At 56.9% G+C, this 18,439-nt stretch overlaps 1 protein-coding gene and 1 long non-coding RNA gene across 12 annotated transcripts in view; one reads left to right on the top strand and one right to left on the bottom strand.

Annotated features, from left to right (window-relative positions):
* The window catches only part of RAPGEF1 (Rap guanine nucleotide exchange factor 1), a gene marked incomplete at its 5' end in the record, with an annotated part of 150,665 nt that overhangs the window by 126,910 nt on the left and 5,316 nt on the right, over nucleotides 1-18,439 (top strand). For all 11 annotated transcript variants that reach the window (XM_081238077.1, XM_081238069.1, XM_081238073.1 and 8 more), the window contains 10 exons: nucleotides 2,278-2,366; nucleotides 8,246-8,354; nucleotides 10,122-10,197; nucleotides 12,298-12,382; nucleotides 14,281-14,373; nucleotides 15,262-15,447; nucleotides 16,237-16,321; nucleotides 16,460-16,554; nucleotides 17,976-18,054; nucleotides 18,145-18,246. In XM_081238077.1, the coding sequence (XP_081094203.1) occupies nucleotides 2,278-2,366; nucleotides 8,246-8,354; nucleotides 10,122-10,197; nucleotides 12,298-12,382; nucleotides 14,281-14,373; nucleotides 15,262-15,447; nucleotides 16,237-16,321; nucleotides 16,460-16,554; nucleotides 17,976-18,054; nucleotides 18,145-18,246 (999 nt within the window). The remainder of the gene's footprint in view (nucleotides 1-2,277; nucleotides 2,367-8,245; nucleotides 8,355-10,121; nucleotides 10,198-12,297; nucleotides 12,383-14,280; nucleotides 14,374-15,261; nucleotides 15,448-16,236; nucleotides 16,322-16,459; nucleotides 16,555-17,975; nucleotides 18,055-18,144; nucleotides 18,247-18,439) is intronic.
* Nucleotides 10,211-14,272, bottom strand: LOC308619392. The gene is made up of 4 exons (XR_014016171.1): nucleotides 13,346-14,272; nucleotides 11,650-11,866; nucleotides 11,253-11,555; nucleotides 10,211-10,857 (listed from the first exon to the last, which is right to left on the bottom strand). It is a non-coding gene; the product is annotated as an uncharacterized lncRNA (long non-coding RNA).

Below are 18,439 nucleotides of genomic sequence, written 5' to 3' on the forward strand. Positions count from 1 at the left end.
CTAGAGAAAGGTGCAGAGATCTGCGACAGCTCAGGAGGCAGTTGCGTGTTTAGTTGCCGAGGTGCTGAGGGTGGAGGGCCTCTCTGCTGTGCTGCGAGATGGGCCGCAGCGCCTCACCCAGCCACAGGGAAGTGCTGCTGTGCGCGTGGGCGGGGACACGGCCAGGCAGGGGCAGGGCAAGTGCAGGCACGTGCAGCCAGTGCTCTGTCTTGATGGGTTGCCTCTCTGCCTCCGTGTTTGGCCCCAGCACGGCAGAGTGGGGAGGAGTACGCCTCCCCCAGGACAGCTTGAGTGGCCCTTGACGCCTTTGAGGAAGCTCCAGCAGGAAACGTGGGTCCCCTCTGACAGAGGCAGGAGGTGGCAGAAGCAGCTTTGTTCCCCGACCCTGGGAAGGCGTCCCCGGAGAACGAAGGGCACGTCGCCGCCGCCGTCCTCTCCTCCTGGTGAAAGGAGCGTCCCGGTCAGGGCCGGCCCCATGGCGGGGTCCGTCCCGTGTGCGTCCCCTCTCGTCCTGTCACCCCCAGCGCGAACGCGCCAGTGAGGGTGAATCCGTCAGTCTGTATGCCTCTGGCCAGAGCAGCGAGGAGAAAGTAACCGCGGGCTGCCTTGTGCCTGCGGCCTAGCCTGGCAGGGCTCGGGCCCTGCTTCTGTCTGGCTGAGCCTCCCGGTCACCAGCAGCCCAGCCAGGGGCCGGCTCAGCTCCGCGGGGAGAGGACAGGGCTTCCAGCGGAGCCTCCTTTGCTTTCGCTTCAGCAGTGTGCTGCTCCTCCAGCCTGGCCGGTGGGCCGTCGAGATCACGGGAGCAGCCTGGCCTTGGCCCTGGCCACATGTCCGGTTGCTCTCAGGGATTTCTTTCTGCCCCGTCTTCTGGTGTTGGGGCCCGTCTGCTGTCCCTCCCCCAGAGGCAGGGACTCCTCTCTCCCACACTGAGCCTTCCAAGCCGACATCCCCCTCCCACCCAGCAAGCTCCACGCCTACAGTCCCTGCTTCCAAGGAACCTGGTGAGTCCGCCAGGCCTCCCTCCTGTCGTGGTTGCCCTTGTTTTGCTGGCCTCCCAGCGCCAGTCAAGGCACAGCAGTTCTGTTAAGCAGTCAGCTTTCCAGGTTTTGCTGCAGCAAAACATGAGCAACTGCAAAACCTTCGAAACTAATTCTCCCCACCGTCCCGAGTGGGGGCCGAGTCCCTGGAGGGGAGGTGCCATGAGGACTCCGTCCTGCTCAGGGGTCAGCTCAAGGTGCCCAGTCCATTAAAAGCGTGGTCACTCTCGTTAGGATGGCCCCCTAAGGGGGCCCCCACAGCACCTAGATACCCACATGAGGCAAGCCCCACGTCAGGTATTAGCACGTTGTAGAACACTGTAGAATTTTCACTCCAGCGGGTTCAGCCCCGTCCTTGGGAGGTAAGCTGTTTCTCGCCTGGTGTTCCCGCCTCACCTGTCCCCTCTGGTGACCTCCCCCACCATCATCCAATTCAGCCTCTGCACATGGAGTCCATTCCAGGCTGGCCTTCCAGAGCTCTCCCCTCCACCTCTGACCCCGTGAGGTGCTGCAGTGCCCTCCATGAGGGCGTTCCGCTTCTTCATACTCCCCCCACCCCAACCCGTTCTCTGTTGTGGCCTCGGTGGCAGACCAGGGATGCCAGGGTGCCGTGTCGTCATTGAGTGGGTGGGCCCAGGTTCCTAGGAAGAAGCAAGGCTGCTGGAGGAAGGAGGGGTTGCCTTTGTGCACTCGAGCAGCTAGGCCCGTGGGAAGCATAGCTGTGGTGCTGAGGGCGTGCCGTGACGGGCAAGCTGGCGGAGGCCTGCTGCACACCTGCAGGGCCTAGCGGGCAGGGCCACAGCCTTCCAGCTCGGGGGTCTGGGGCCGGCCCTTCACTTCCCACAGTCTCTGTTTCTTTGTGTGACCGGGTATGGTGATGTCGGCCAGCAGGTAGGGTGTTGGTCAGGGCCAGGTGAGGAAAGCGCCTCGCGGAGCTTGGCTGAGCGGTAGCTCCTGTTACGGTCCTTTCTTCCAGCAGGTGGTCGGGATGGCTTCCTCTAGGTCGGTGGCTGACAAAGGTTATAAGCAGTGGCGCTTTTCACTCTCCCCAGAGGCAAGATGCTAGTCTGAAGAGGGCCCGTGCTTCCTGTGTAATGGACCGCGGTCATGGTTGACGTGTTTACATCTCAAGTTCCTTAGGAACTTGCATTCAAAAGCCACTTGCAGGCAGGAATGCTGGGAAGCAGAGCAGCCCAGCGGGGGCACCTGTCACACACCCAGCACTGCCTTCTCTTTTCAGGAATCACCAGCTTCGAAGGACGGACATCCCAGAGACGCCTCGTCAGCCGGCAGTGCACCTGGGAAGGAAAGCAGGGACGGCGGGGACAGGTAGGAAGTTACCCACGTGGAGCCGGGTGCCCTGAAAGCATCACGTCTGCCCGCCCAGTGAGAGCTGCCCCAGCTGCCCGTGCGGCGAGCACGCCAGGCCTGCTGGGGCTTTATGTTTACACTTGCGCTGCGCCAGATGTGTTTTTTACAAAGTGAAGGTTTGTAACAACCCTACATCAAGCAAGTCTGTAGGCGTCACCTTTCCAACAGCATTTGCTCACTTCATGTATCTGGTAATTCTCCCAGGATTTCAAATTTTTTCATTATTATTATATTTGTTATGACAACCGGTGATCTTTGAGGTTACGACTGTAATTGTCTGGGGGCACCACAAACCATGCCCATATAAGATGGCAAACAATCGATAAATGTTGTGTGTGTTCTGACTGCTCTACCGAATGGCTGTTCCCCAATCTCCCTCCCTCTCAGGCCTCCCTGTTCCCTGAGACACAGTATTTGAAGTTAGGCTAGTTAATAACCGCACAATGGCCCCTAAGTGTTCAATCGAAAGGAAGAGCCACACATCTCTCACATTTTTTTTTTTTTTGTCTGCGTTGGGTCTTCGTTACTGCACGCGGGCTTTCTCTAGTTGTGGCGAGCGGGACTACTCTTCGTTGCAGTGGGCGGGTTTCTCACTGCGGTGGCACCTCGTTGCGGAGCACGGGCTCTAGGCACGTCGGCTTCAGTAATTGCAGCACACAGGCTCTAGAGCACAGACTCAGTAGTTGTGGCGCACGGGCTTAGTTGCTCAGCGGCATGTGGGATCTTCCCGGACCAGGGCTCGAACCCGTGTCCCCTGCGTCGGCAGGCGGGTTCTCAACCACTGCACCACCAGGGAAGTCCCTCCCACTTTAAATCAAAAGCTAGAAATGAAGCTTAGTGAGGAGGGCATGTTGAAAGCCAGGATAGGCCTAAAGCTAGGCCTCTTGTACCAGCCAAACAAGTTGGTTAGCCAAGGTGTGAAGGCAAAGGAAAAGTGCTTGAAGAAAATTAAAAGTGCTGCTCCAGTGAAGACACGAATGATAGGAGAGCAAAACAGCCTTATTGCTGGTATGGAGGAAGTTCGAGTGGCCTGGATAGAAGATCAGACCAGCCCAACGTTCCCTTAAGCCAAAGCCTCATCCAGAGCAAGGTCCTAACTCTCTTCAATTCTGTGAAGGTTGAGAGAGGCGAGGAAGCTGCAGAAGAAAATTCTGAAGCTGACAGATGTTGGCTGAAGAGGTTTAAGGAAAGAAGCCGTCTCGTAACGTCGAAGTGCCAGGTGACGCAGCAAGCGCTGATGGAGAAGCTGCAGCAAGTTGTCCAGAAGAGCTAGCTGAGATCATTCATGAAGGTGCTACACTACGCAACAGATTTTCTATGTAGACAAAACAGCCTCTGTAGGCAAAAGACACCATCCAGGACTTTCATAGCCAGAGAGGAGAAGTCAATGCCTGGCTTCAAAGGACAGGCTGACTCTCTTGTTAGGGGCTAATGCAGCTGGTGACTTTAAGTTGAAGTCAGTGCTCATTTACCATTCCCAGAATCCAAGAGCCATAAGAATTATGCTAAATCTACTCTGCCTGTGCTCTGTAAATGGAACAACAGGGCCTGGATGACAGCACATCTGTTTACAACATGGTTTACTGAATAGTTTAAGCCCACTGTTGAGACCTACTGCTCAGAACAAAAGATTCCTTTAAAAATAGTACTGCTCGGGCTTCCCTGGTGGCGCAGTGGTTGAGAGTCCGCCTGCTGATGCAGGGGACACGGGTTCGTGCCCCGGTCCGGGAAGATCCCACATGCCGCGGAGCAGCTGGGCCCGTGAGCCATGGCCACTGAGCCTGCGCGTCCGGAGCCTGTGCTCCGCAGCGGGAGAGGCCACAACAGTGAGAGGCCCGCGTACCGCAAAAAAAAAAAAAGTACTGCTCATGGTTAGTGAACCTGGTCACCCAAGAGCTCTGATGGAGATGATATGCAGTGAGATCAGTGTTGTTTCCTTGCCTGATAACACAGCATCCGTTCTGCAGCCCCTGGATCAAGGAGTAATTTCAACTCTCAAGTCTTATTACTTAAAAAATACATTTTGTAAGGCTGTCACTACCGTAATTTGTGATTCCTCTCATGGATCTGGCAAAGTAAATTGAATCCCTTCCGGAAAGGACTCACCATTCTATGTGCCATTAAGAACATTCACGATTCACGGGAAGAGATCAAAATACGAACGTTAACGAGAGTTTGGAAGAAGTTGATTCCAACCTTCCTGGATGACTGAGGGGTTCAAGACTTTAGTGGAAAAAGTCACTGCAGATGTGGTAGAAACAGCAAGAGAACCAGAATGAGAAGTGGAGCCCGAAGATGGGACTGAATGCTGCAACCTCATGATAAAACTGTAACAGAGGAGGAGTTGCTTCTTACGGATGAGCACGGGAAGTGATGTCTTGAGACGGAATCTGCTCCCCGGGAAGAGGCGGTGAAGGTTATCGAAATGACAACAACGGATTTAGAATATTAGCGGCAGGGTTTGAGAGGACTGACTCCAATTTTGGAAGAATTTCCACTGTGAGTAAAATGCTAGCAAACAGCATCGCCTGCTCCAGAGAAAAGTGTTTGTGAGAGGAGAGCCAGTTGGTGCGGCGGACTCCACTGTGGTCTCGTCTTAAGAAATCGCTGCAGCCCCAGCCTGATCAGTCAGCAGCCACCAGTATCGAGGCAGGCCCTCCACCCCCAGAAAGATTACAGCTCACCAGTGGCTCAGATGGGGGTTAGCATTTTTTTTAGCAATAAAGTATTTTTTAATTAAGGTGTACGTACACTTTTTAAATTTTTATTGATTGATTTTTAAGATTTAATCTTTTTTTTTTTTTTTTTTTTTTGGCTGCGTTGGGTCTCCATTGCTGCGTGCAGGCTTTCTCTGGTTGCGGCGAGCGGGGGCTACTCTTGGTTGTGGTGCGCGGGCTTCTCATTGCGGTGGCTTCTCTTGTTGCAGAGCACAGGCTCTAGGCACGCAGGCTTCAGTAGGTGTGGTTTGCAGGCTCTAGAGCGCAGGCTCAGTAGTTGTGGTGCACGGGCTTAGTTGCTCAGTGGCACGTGGGATCTTCCCACACCAGGGCTCAAGCCCGTGTCCCCTGCATTGGCAGGTGGATTCTTATCCACTGCGCCACCAGGGATGTCCCTACTGTTTTTTTAGACATAATGCTATTGCACACTTAAAAGACTACAGTATAGTATAAATATGCCTTTTTTTGTTGTTGTTGTTTTGTTTTTTTGCGGTACGCGGGCCTCTCACTGCTGTGGCCTCTCCCGTTGCGGAGCACAGGCTCTGGACACGCAGGCTCAGCGGCCATGGCTCACGGGCCTAGCCACTCCATGGCATGTGGGATCTTCCCAGACCAGGGCACGAACCCGTGTCCCCTGCATTGGCAGGCGGACTCTCAACCACTGCGCCACCAGGGAAGCCCTAAATATGCCTTTTATATGCACTGGGAAGCGAAAAAAATTCATGTGAATCACTTTATTGTGTTATTTGCTTTATTGCAGTGGCTGGGAACCAAGTCCACAGTATCTCTGAGATATGTGTGTACACTCTTCCCTTTATTCTGATTCTCAAAATTATGCATGCTCAGGGTAGAGAACATGGAAAGTATAGAAACGTACAAGAAAATAAGAAAAATCACTGATAACTGCACCCCTCAGAAGCCTTCCTGCTGGCACACAGGCTGCCACTGCTTCTTGAGCATCTCCACGCATACCCTTCACCTTACAAATTACCCACAACAGTGTTTTCTTTCTCAAATCCTAGGCCAGCCTCCCTTCTGCCTCCTCCAAGTTCAAATGTAATAGAGGAGTGTAAAAGATTCCCCCCCACCAAGCTTTTTATCGTGAGTTTCTAGAGATAGTGTGTAAATTGTATGTAGTGTGTATTTGAAAGTAAGTCACAGACATGACACTCAGCCCCTAAGTATTTCAGCATGCCTCCTAAAAAATTTTAGATGCCTACCTGATTACGATATGATTATCACACCTAAGAAGAGTAATAAATTCTTTACATTATCTGATATGCAAATGATCTTCCATTTCCCTAGTTCTCCCTAATATGTCTTATAAGGCTTATTTTTTGGAACCAGGGTCAATCAGGAGTCATCTCTGCATTTAGTCATATGTCTCTTTCATCTTTGGTAACATTTCAACATTAGCATGAGTCAAACCTGCCCAGGTTTAGAAATATGTAGTAAATTTCTCCAGTCCACACGTAGAAAGGATAATGTGCAGGACCTGTGAATCAGCCCTGCCACCTGCGACTTCATGTTGACTTCCCCTTCTTTGTGAAATGCTCCACAAATTCAAGCTTTTCCTCCCTCTTTAGGCTAAGGTTCGGCTACTTCTGGAGTCCTGGGTACAGAGCTAAGCAATACCCACTTGCTATTGTCAGGCCTAAACATAAATGGTTAAAGATGTTGTAAAAATAGCAAGAGACAGGAAGAAAAATAGAAGGCATTCTCTAGGGGCCTGTTGACAAGGGCTGCCTGCCCAGCCTACTCTGGCCGCCCCTCAGTACCGTCCACACGGAGTCTGATTCAGTGGCCCAGGCTCAGGTCTCCCCACGTGTTAGGGGGTGATGGGTTTTCTAGTCTAACACGTAGTGGCAGAGGCGTCTGTGCCAGACAACAGCAGCTCATGGGCTCTAGCTCCACTGGACCCAGGGGTGCCGTTTTTCAGAGCTCAGGTGGCGCCTGCACAAGAAGCAGAAGGATAAGCACGCTGACTGGCCAGAAGCGGTCACTGGGGTGTTGTCCTCTTTCCATGAAGGCCAGGCCACAAACTGGACGCTGACATGCAGCTGAGGGTTCGTCTCAGGACTGTGCGTGGTTTTGCTCTGGCCCATCCATGTTGTCTTACTGAAGGCCCAGGGGGTTTTGTTTGTTTGTTTTGACTTGGGTTTTTTCGCCTGTACCTTGTGGCTTGTGGGATCTTAGTTCGCCAACCAGGGATTGAACCCAGGCCCTCAGCAGTGAAAGCACGGGGTCTAATCACTGGACTGCCAGGGAATTCCCAAAAGGCCCAGGTTTTAATGTCTCAGATACTTAGGGTTAAAAATGAAGCCTGTGACCACAAGGCCAGTCAGTGGCTCACAGGATCGATCATGAGAATGATGGGAATATGGGAAAAAATGCCGGGGGAAAGCACGGTGCCCGCAGGCCCCACATCCATCTGCCTCGTGTCCCCCGTCTGCAGGCTCCCCATGTGCTTCATCTGTTGGAGGGTCTCTCCTCCCCCTTCACCAAACTCCTACTCAGCGCTTCAGTCTCAGCTTGCCTGTCCCGTCTTCAAGCCCTCCCTGCCCTTGGCTCAGGCTGGGCCCCTGCTCATGCTGCTGCCCACCGGCACCCGCGGACAGGGGCCTGCTTCATGCTCCTCTTCAGTCCACTAGAGAGGTGGCCCTGGGGAAAGACCTGGGGATGGCACTGAGATTGCGCTGGCTTGTTCCCCTGTCCCGCTGGCCCTTTGCCATTCTCTCCTTAAGTACTGACAGTCCGTGCGGTCTGTGGGCCTTGACAGGTGACTGAGACCATTACTTTTTCAAATTGCTCAGTGGAACCTTCTTGCTCTGTGAGCTTAATCCCTTCCACTTACTGATGGAGTGTCCAGAGAGAGCAGGGACTGTCTCCAGGTCACGCAGCTTATCAGGAGCAGAACTAGAAACCCAGTCTGCATCCCGGCCTCTTGTCCACCCCCGGGCCCCCTGTGGAGGGGTGGGAAGCGGGTCTGGGCTTCTCGCTGGAGCTGCAGTCCGGGGAGGACTCGTTCAGGGGAGCGGCTGTACCACAAGACCCGCGTGGCCCCCGGGAGCCGTGGAGCTCAGGGTCTGTTGACACAGCACAAACCATTTCTCTCTCCAGGGCCCCAAAGTCACCGGATGCCCCAGAGGCCCAGTCGGAGGAGGAAGCAGACGAGCTGTCCCTCACTGACCACAGTGAGATCATGGCAAGGCTGACGCTCAAGCAAGAGGTGGGCTCCTCACGGGCCTTCGTGTGCAGGGCCTGGCCCGGGAAGAGGGTGGGGGGCTTTGAGAAGGGGACCTGCAGGTGTCCCAAACAGAAGGGCCCATGCCGAGTGCTGACCCCCCCAGGTGGCCCTCCTGGGCGGCGGACTCTGGCATCCCGTTCGTCCTGGCCCCATGCCTGGGCCACCGTGGGTGCTCTAAGACCCTGGGCACATGGGTGACTTCCAGGAGGAAGTGTGCCGTCCCCTTCTGTGACACTTCTGGAGAGTGATCTTGGGCAAGTGACATGTCCTCTCTAAGCCCCAAATGACAGGACTCTGGAGGGTGTTGTGAGAACGAAATCCACGAGGGTGCTCAGCACGGAGCCCGTGTGTGGTAAGCCCTCGCTAGTGCAAGATATTTTTATGTTGTTAATGACAGAATGACCCCAGTGTAGTGTCAGCGTGGGAAGCACAGCTAATTAAGAAATTCCAGGCCTGGCCACCGAGGCTGCCTCTGTCCCATGTCTTATCAGTAGAGCTTCATGGGTAAACGCAGTGCCCGAACCTGGCACAGTAAGAGGGGCTGACCTGAGAGGGCCTCCTGCCCCCTGCTGCCCAGCGGTTCCAGGGACACGGAGGAATGGCTCCCAGTGGTAGCCTCGACCCCCGCCGAGGAGGCGGCTGTGCTGTACACACACACGTGGCTAGGCTGCAGCAGAGAGGAACAGGGAAGGCAGGGCTGGCTCCTCTGCAGAGAGGATGATGTTTCGTGACTCTTGCCAGAAATTTCTTCTGAAAAATCAGGCCCTGGGCGGAGCTGCCCTGTCTTAGCTGGAAATCCAAGACACTTCCAGCGTAAAAACCTTGAAGCTTTGGAGAGGCAGGTGCATCTCCAAGAGCTAGAGACACGAGGAAGCTTGCGGGGCGTGGTCTCCTTCGGAATTACAGCGTATGGGGCCGGTGGCTGCAGGCCAGCTTTATGAGTTAAGGCCTCCGTTTGCTCATGTGAAAATAAGACTTTTCCCTTAACTGGCAGGCCACGGTCAGTGTAAGCAACATCGGATATAATTGAGCATCTTTTTTTTTTTTGGCTGTATGTGGGCCTCACTGTTGTGGCCTCTGCCGTTGCGGGACGCGCAGGCTCGGCGGCCATGGCTCACGGGCCCAGCCGCTCCACGGCATGTGGGATCTTCCCGGACCGGGGCACGAACCCGTGTGCCCTGCATCGGCAGGCGGACTCCTAACCACTGCGCCACCAGGGAAGCCCCTAATGGAGCATCTTTGTGACACTTTTCACTCCTCTAAGAAGGGCTCCCTGGAAGAACGTGGGATGTGACAAGTGATTCCCTCCACCTGAGGAAGCAGGTTTAGGTTTAGGGCAGCTTGCTGCAGTTTTGGGAACATGCGCATACCTGGAAGTGGTCTGCCGCCTCCACCATCATCCTGGGAAGGGCCGGTGCCGGTCCTGCCTGCCTCCCCCTCGGCTCCCTCCGTCCCCTCTTCCGCCCTGAGCCGTGGGTTGGTGAACAGGGAAAGACTGACCGGAGCCATGCCCCCCTGAGCCAGTGGTGTCCTCAGAGCACTGTGCCACGCGGTGGGCGGGCTGGATGGGCGCACCTGGCCTCTGCAGCCCGGCCACGCTGCTCCCGGAGTGAGGGAGGGCGGGGCAGAGAGGACCTGGCGTCTCTGCAACACCGTGTCTTTGTCATCTCGTCCCTGCTTGTGACTCCCTAAGCGGACTTTCTTACGGCTGCGTTCTGCTTCACTCCCTCCTTTGCTGTGGTTTTCCAGGGCGACGACGGACCAGACGTCCGGGGAGGATCTGGTGACATCCTACTGGTCCACGCTACTGAGACGGACAGGAAAGGTACGGCAGCGCCGGCCGCGGTGGCCTCTATGCCCGAGCTCCCTGGAGGGGGCTGGTCCCGCTGAACCGAGACATTGCTCGGCTCCACCGCCCTGCCCTCTCCTCTCCTCCAGCCCTGAGCAGGTCAGAACAGCAGTCCTGGTGCTGCTGGGTTACCGTAGGGAGTGCCCACATGGGGGACAGGTGACCCACATTCAGAGCCAGACCCTCCGCTTCCCAACCCCCTCAGAGTGTGTCGTCTGGTGGTGCAGGGTAGTAAGGACCCCAGGATCATCAAGGGGCAAGTTTCAGGTGCAGAGCCCGGCACCTGGTAGGTGCTCCACAGACGGTACCTTGAGTAGCGACATGTTCAACGATAGTACTAAAATTACGTTGATGTGCGGTTAGCTTTTTATCCTTTTCCTGATATTTTGCCCATTATACTATTCCAGACCGCTGGATTGGGTTTCCTTTATTCCTCCTCTGGGAGCTTCCTGGGGCAGAGGTCCTGTCAGGAGCATCCAGTCTTCCAGCAGCGTTACCTGCACAGGACAGGGTTCCCCACTCTCAGCACAGAGACACCCCTTCACGTCCTGATCCTTCGAGAGGGCTGGAAAAGCAGGGCCTGTTTTCTGTTGGGTGGACTCTGCTAGCAGAGGAGCTGTCTTTCCAAGTTGTGTTCTGGAAGGAGGAGGAAAAGGAGGGGCTGTAAGGCCGGTGCCCGTGACCTTGGTCAGGTGGGAGGGGCCTGCAGTGCACACGCCCCACAGCTGGGCCTGGCCTCTCCCCACACACACTTCCTTTTTACGTTTTTTAAATTATTAAAAAGATGATGGAACAGCAATGGTAAAGTAAGGTGTGTAGGAATTAAAACACCCCAGTCATGAAACCCTAACCCACCAATTTCATTTCTGTAAACAACCTGGTCCCTATGTTTTTACAGCAGATTTCCCAAAGTATGTTACACAGATGATTCTGGGAATTTTTAAATTATGAAAGTAGTACAAAACTAATTGTTTGCATTGCTGAAAATTGGAAAATTAGAGAAAAAGAAGAAATGGCTCCCACAAACTCACCACAGCCACGCTTTTGCCCTCCGGGTTTCTTCTGACCCAGGCAGAGTGCGGTCCTGGAGACTGAGTTTGAATCCTGGCCGTGCGTTCTCAGGCTGGGCCGCTGCTGGGCACGTCCCTTCTCGGCCTCAGCTGACTCAGCTTTGTGAAGAGGTTCAAAGTGCCCAGTGGGTGTGAAGACTGAGCAAGTTGGCACATAGGAAGTGCTCAGGGAGTATCTGTTTACATCCCCCAGGAACAGCCCGTGCTCTGCCTTCTTCAGTAAACCCTCCTCCGTGCCAGACAGGTCAGAGCTCCATCCTCAGCCTGGCATGAGAAACAGCTCTCATTTTTGTCCAGTAGTAAAAGGCTGAAGTGGGAGCTGGCCCCAGTGCTCAGCCCTGAGCAGTAAACTGCTGACCTGCCAGGTGCAGCCGGCTGCGGCCAAGGCCAGAGGGACCCGAGGACCTTCCAGTCGGTGCTGGCCGTGCCTGGCAGAGGAGGCTCTGCTGCCTGCTGGGGCTTCCGCTCGGTTTTATCAGTGGAAAGATTTTGAGGCTCCAGTCGTTTGTCCCTGGGATGGGTGGTTGAGGCAGAGGCCCTGGGCCACACAGCAAGCTCCTTGGGCAGGTGGCTTCCTGTAGACCAGAGACCACACCAATGGCTGGAAGACCCCGTGGCTCAGGGGGTGCAGCCTTGGACCCCTTCTTCCAGTGGGCCTTGCCCTCCCCTGACACCAGAGCCTGCACACCTGAGTATCCAGCCGCATGCCAGGCTGAGCCCCTTCGGCCTTTTCTTAGGTCTCTCACTATGTGGAAATGCCCAAGATTTTTGTTCCTGGGCCCTGCCACCTAAAGTGTTACCTACGCTTTAGCTTCAGAGTCCTGCTGATGAGTTTGAATTGTATTCTCTATGCCCACGGTGATTAAGACTCTCTGAATCATCGTCTTCAGGCAGACAGGAAGCTCTCAGTGTGTAATCAGAGGTGGCATGTACTTGCAGCAGGTGTGCTGCCTGTCCGTGCCCTGCGCCAGTGGCAGCCTCACTAATCAACCGCTCTTCCCTCCAGACCTGGTGCTGTACTGCGAGGCCTTCCTGACCACCTACAGGACCTTCATCACCCCTGAGGAGCTCATCAAGAAGCTGCAGTACAGATATCCTTGCCCGTGCCTCAGCCCTGGCATCACACCTCTCACTGCACAGAGCCTCCTGGCGCCGGGAGAGGGGCCTCCGTGCCCACACGGCCCTCGCGCAGGGAGCTGCGGGCAGGAGTGAGGGAGATGCTCAGCCCAGCTCCGCCATGGCCCAGCTTTGGGACCTCAGGCAAGGCTTCTTTGAGCCTCATTCCTCGTCTGTAAAAGGGCTGAGTGACGTTATGTGAAGTGCCTGGAACATAGGGTGCTGCCTAATGGCAGTTGTGATCACTGGGTGATTCTGAGAAAGAATTAGAAAGAACTGGCGCACGCTGAGAGGGTGGGAGTCTGCGGGCCCCTGCGGAGACCCAGGTCACTGGCACCTGCGGCTTTGCAGAGCTGAGCCCCAGGGCATTAGGGGTGATGGGTATGAAGTTCGCAGGGTTTGAGGGGATCAGGACTCTAGAGGACCACCTCAGAGCCAGGCACGGCCACTCCCCCAGATGGCAGACCCAGCAGGGGAGCACAGTTGCCTCCTGCCCCTCGACCACATCTGCCCCACGGGCTCACCCTTTCAGATACGACTCCCCACAGTAGTGGCCAAGGAAGATCCCGAGGCCTGGAGGGACACACTTTCATTGCCTCTTTCTCAGGTCCAAACCTGCCCATCCTGCCAAGGCGAAGGAGCTACTGTTCCAGCCCAGGGTCCCTGCCCCTCAGCGTCCTCCCGCGTCACAGCCCATGACTGCCATCTGCTGGGCAGCTGCTGTCCCTTGGGGCAGAAGTCCTGAGCCCTCCCAGCTCGCCCACTCCCTCCCGTGTGCCTCCTCTGCCTCCTGTCCTCCTCTCTCCCCTGCCCCCCCCTCGGGGCCCTGGTCCCTCAGAACTGGACGGCCCCCATGTGCAGAGACTTCCTTCCCTCCCGCCTCCCACCTTCAGTGGCTCACACACAGGCCTGGGTCAGCGAATGACAGTAACTCACACTTGAGGACGGCCTGGTGTCGGTTATGCTGCTGAGCGATTGCGTGGGTAATCTTCCTCCGCTGTACCATTATCACACACACATCACTGCCATTTGTTATGTGGCGCCATGATAGTATTTCCTACTGTGTAATTAAGGAAACAGAAGTTCAGAGAGGTTGAGTGACCCGTAGGGCAGCCTGGAGGGGGAGCACCCCCCAGGCCTCTCGGACTCGGCATCTCAGTATCTGCCCTGCTTGGCGCTTCAGGCATGTTAACGGACGTGTTGCAGCATCGAGATCCTGGGCGCAGCTGGCTGGTGGGTCCCATGTGCTGCCGGCCCTCGGCGCTGTCCCTGGTGCACGGCTCCTTCCTGAGAGCAGGCGGTGTGGAGCCACAGAAGTGTCTGGAGGCTTGGTGAACACGAGGGCAGTAAGAAGTCGTGACCCTCAAGGGGGACCCCACGGCCTCAGGGAGGAAGTAGCCAGGTGTTTGAAGGGCACAAGTGCAGGCAGCCTCTGAAGCTGTGGAAGGGTGATGGGAACTCGTGACGGGGGCGGAGGGAGACCCCTCTCGGGGGGTGCTGTGCGCCTTCCCCAGGGACCCGGGGGTTTTAGGGCAAGTGCTTTCTGACCACCTTTCTCTGCCTGAGCTCAGCGATGCAGCCTTCAGCATTTCAGCGGTCACAGGAACCTTGGGTTGATCCCAACAGAGAGGCAGGCCTGGGAGTGCCGGGAGACGGTTGTGCAGGCAGGAGAGGGTGGTGGTCGAGAATGGGGTCAGAGAGGTCTGGGCTGAACCTCACTTTGCGGCCCCGCCACCCCGCACAGGTCCTCTGCCCTCCCCATGCCCTCGTTCCCAGGGTTCACTCAGGGAAGGAGGGCTGGGGGAGGGCGGCCCTCCCGCTCACTTCCCCGTCCCTACCCGTGAGGGCGGTTGTTTCTTTAACCTGCGCCCACGTACGAGAAGTTCTCTCCTTTTGCCGACACATTCAAGAAGCGCGTCAGCAAGAACACGTTCTTCGTGCTGGTACGGGTGGTGGACGAGCTCTGGTGAGTCCTTCCCCCCGGGGGATAGCGGGCGGGGGTGCCCAGCAGACCGCGGGCATCTCGGGGTCCCCGCTGGGGTACAGGCTTCCCCGCAGAGATCTGGGCCTCCCATCACATTTCACCTGCGTCTCCTGGGCTCTGTGCCCACAGAGCACTGCCCAAGGCCCTGGACAGGGCTCACTCCTGCCTGCTTCAACACGACCCCTGGGGAGAATGGCTTGTCCCCTCAGCCCCGCCCTGGCCCGGCCCAGCCCTGGTTTCCTTGTGGGGCCATCCCTCTGGCACGTGGCTTAGACCTTGGCTGCCCTCCTCATCTTTCCACGGTTCCCTGACTGTCATTTGTCGTTTGCAGTCATTTAACAAACACAAAGCACAAGGTCCCTTTCCTAGATCTAGAGAGCCCTTGGTAAGGAAGCCACCCAGGCCCCGCCCTCAAGGTGTTTACCTTCTGCTGGGGGGTGGCCTTAGTGATTATGGGGTGGGGCTGTGAAACACTGTGTGGAGAATACTGTGCAGGGGCGTCCTAGGGCTGTCTGGTCTGCGGAGCCCAGACCTCGTGGTGATTCATCACCCCTGTGGGATCAGGAGCTCCCCTGGGGCAGGATTTGTTTCCATAGCCCAGGCCGTAGCATGGTCCCTGGTGCTTATCCAGTGCCAGTGACCATTTGCTGAGAGAATGGCAGTTACTTGTTGCCAGTGGGACCACTCCCGGCACTCTGTAGGATGCAGACAGCCATCCCAAGACCTTCTCTGGCTCTCTTCCCACGAGAGGTTTCCCAGCTCTGCTGGTGGGTGTCTCAGGTGTCTCGAGGGGCTTCTGGACCCCATGGCAGCAGCCCTCTTCTTATGCTCGCATCCCTGCCCCTCACCGCATGGCCCTTGGCCCTTTAGCCTAGTGGAGTTGACGGAAGAGATCTTGAAGCTGCTGATGGAGCTGGTCTTCCGCCTGGTGTGCAGCGGGGAGCTCAGTCTGGCCCGGGTGCTCCGGAAGAACATCCTGGACAAGGTGGACCAGAAGAAGCTGCTCAGGTGTGCCAACTCCGACCAGCCCCTGGCGGCCAGGGGCGTAGCAGCCAGGTGCGCCACCCGCCGTCCATCCTGGGCTTCTCCGGGCCCTACCTCTGGCGAGAGCCGTACCAGCAGCCGTCTCTCCATTCCATTTCCTTCAGTGCCCCCCGCCCAGCCCCGGCCTCCCCACCTCACCTCCCGGTACTGCCCGGGCCCTGCGACGAGGTGCCTCAGGGACAGCCCAGGGGTTCCCCCGGGGCTGGGCCCCTTCTCCCGGGTTACGTTGTATGACTGATCACCGTTTTAGTAGGAAGTTGGGCAGCAGGGCGTGTAGGGGCTTACCAGGACGGGACAGGGACGCCTTTCAGGCTGTGGTCAGCGCCTAATTCTCTTCCCGGCGCTAACGTGGCAACTTAATTCTTACCGCCCCCTGTGCCATCCTGACCGTTCCTGGGAACCTGTGTAGAGGTTCCACCTGTGTAGAGGTTCCACTGGCCCTCTCCCGAGACCATGGAGGTTTGTTGATTTATCACCTCTTTGTTGGTGTCTCAGCTCCATTCACCTGGCACCATCTTTGTTCCCACTGGGCCCTGAAGTGGGGTCGGGCTGTACGTTCTCAAGCAGCTGAGCTTGCGGGCTCGCGAGTGGAGCCACCGAGACTGCCGGGCGGAGGCAGGGAGGAAGGCAGGCCCCGTGGTCCCAGGGAGACGAGTGCAGTCTGGTCTTGACCCGCCCCCGACCTGCTGTGTGGCCTCCGTGCTGCTGTGAAGCAAGTCGTGTTCCCTCAGCTCTGAGGCCCGAAGTGCGGCCCCCACCGTCCCGTCCACTGACCACTCATCTCGTGCCTCTGTCTTCCAGGCCCGGGACCTTGCATGACTTTCACAGCCATGAGATAGCTGAGCAGCTGACACTACTAGATGCCGAGCTTTTTTATAAGATAGAGGTATGGCCACGTGTGGGGCTGGGGGAGGGCTGTGCCCGGCCCTGGTGAGTGCTGCTGCTTGTCCCCGAGTGAGAAAAGCCACCGCGTCACAGCAGAGCCAGCGGGCCCAGGTTCTATCCGGTCTACCTGCTTTTTCAGATTCCTGAGGTTTTGCTTTGGGCCAAAGAGCAGAACGAGGAGAAGAGCCCCAACTTGACCCAGTTCACAGAGCACTTCAACAACATGTCCTACTGGTAAGAAGGGCCCTCGGTGCACAGCACTTCTGGATGGGCGCCCGCGTGTCCTTCACAGAGAGCGCCCAGGGCAAGGAGAAAGAGGCGCCCTTTCATTCCTCCCAGCTCCTTCTGGGGCCCTGTGGGCACTCCTTGTGAACCAGAGACAGGACAAGGGCAGGGACGGGACAGGGCGTGTCTTGCACGTTGGAAGGGGCCACCTGGGGGGTGGGTGGAGGAGGGCTCAGCCAGGATTTATTAGTAATGTCTGCTACCGAAGGCGGCAGGGGAGCGGGTGTTAAACTTGGCATCCTGCACTGGTCGTTGCCAGTCTCCCCACTGCCAGGTGGCCTCAGGACTGATCCTCACACTGACTCTGCCTGAAAGAGAAGTGGAGCAAAGGAGTGGCTGTCTGAACGCTTCTATCCAGCCTTCAAGTCTTAAAGCAGAGTGAAGCCCAAAAGGGCACGTATGTTGTAACATACAGCAGAACTGTGGACTCTTAAAGACGCGACTCAAGGGTGTCCACAGCCTCTCGGCCTCAGTAGAGGATGGTTGGGTGTGGCGGCCAGGCAGTCTCTTACTGACCGCCGGACACACACACAATCCATCCCCACCACCAGGGAAACGTCTGTTTTTTAAGTGCTCTAAGGACTGCTCTTTGGAGGAGAGTTGGGTCCTCTCCCACTTGCCCTGCTTCTCTCTGCACCGCACGAAGCGTTTCACTCGTCAGCAGCACATGCTCAGCGTAGCAGCCCAGCAGAGGACGACGTGGTTTCCAGGGCAGACAAGCCGTGCAGCCCTGAGCATGGCCTCCAGCCCCGCCCCTTGCTGGGCATGGGGGCTCCAGACACACCCCCTGGGGCCTGCCTAGGAGGAGATGCGGGTGGAGCCCCTTCAGAGCCCCAGTGCTCGAGGTGGACTCGGTGCCAGTGCCCTTTAATGGGTCAGAAGAGGGGCACGTTCTCTGGGTGACGGGCAGTGGCCCCTGTGAAAGCACAGGGGGTCGAGGCCACCATGAGGTCCTCGTGCAAGGCTGGCCTTTGGTTGCTGCTAAGTTTCTGAGAGGTGCCCTCCCTCATGGCCAGCAAGGTGGCCTCTTAGCCCACACGCCCACTCATCTCCGAGCTAATCCTGAGGCCACTCACTGAGCGTTTCCAGCCACCGTGGTGCTCACGGTCAGCGCTCACCAGGAGAGCGTCCATCCACACAGTCAGAGGTCCCAGCCACTGGATCTCTCTGTGGCCTCTTACCTATCCCTGGGGTGCCATGAGCTCCTTCAGAGCAGAGACAGGGGTACACCTGGTGCCTCGTGAGCCCGGGGCACTCCGTAGGCACGGGCTCCTGGCCAGCTGGTGCAGGTGCCCCCGTCCCATTGCCACCAGAGGCCTGAAGAGAGACGGGTCAGCTCAACTGTCTCTTTCTCCCCTTGGTCTGTGCAGGGTCCGGTCCATCATCATGTTACAAGAAAAGGCCCAAGATAGGGAACGGCTGCTCTTGAAGTTCATCAAGATCATGAAGGTAACTGTGGGCACCCTCCCCAGAGCCTGCCATAGGAACCCCTGCCTGCCCGCCCGCCCGCCCATCCCTGCCTCCACCCTCTCTCTGCAGCACTTACGGAAGCTGAACAACTTCAACTCCTACCTGGCCATCCTCTCGGCGCTGGACTCGGCCCCCATCCGCAGGCTGGAGTGGCAGAAGCAGACCTCAGAGGTGGGCGGCTGGGAGGGCAGCTGTGGGACGCGAGGCCCGGCTGTGGTGGGACGAGCTCTGCCCCGCCCTAGTTTCCTGTCTCTAAGCTCCAGTCACTGGGCCCTGCAGGGCTTGGTGTTAGTGAGTGCCGGGGTGTCACGTCACGTCCTGCTGCCTGTACCGCAGAACCGTGCCTGGGCCCCAGCTTCACCTT

Source organism: Mesoplodon bidens, assembly GCF_964165515.1.
Source record: "Mesoplodon bidens genome assembly, chromosome: 6".
Classification (NCBI taxonomy): Eukaryota; Metazoa; Chordata; class Mammalia; order Artiodactyla; family Ziphiidae; genus Mesoplodon; species Mesoplodon bidens.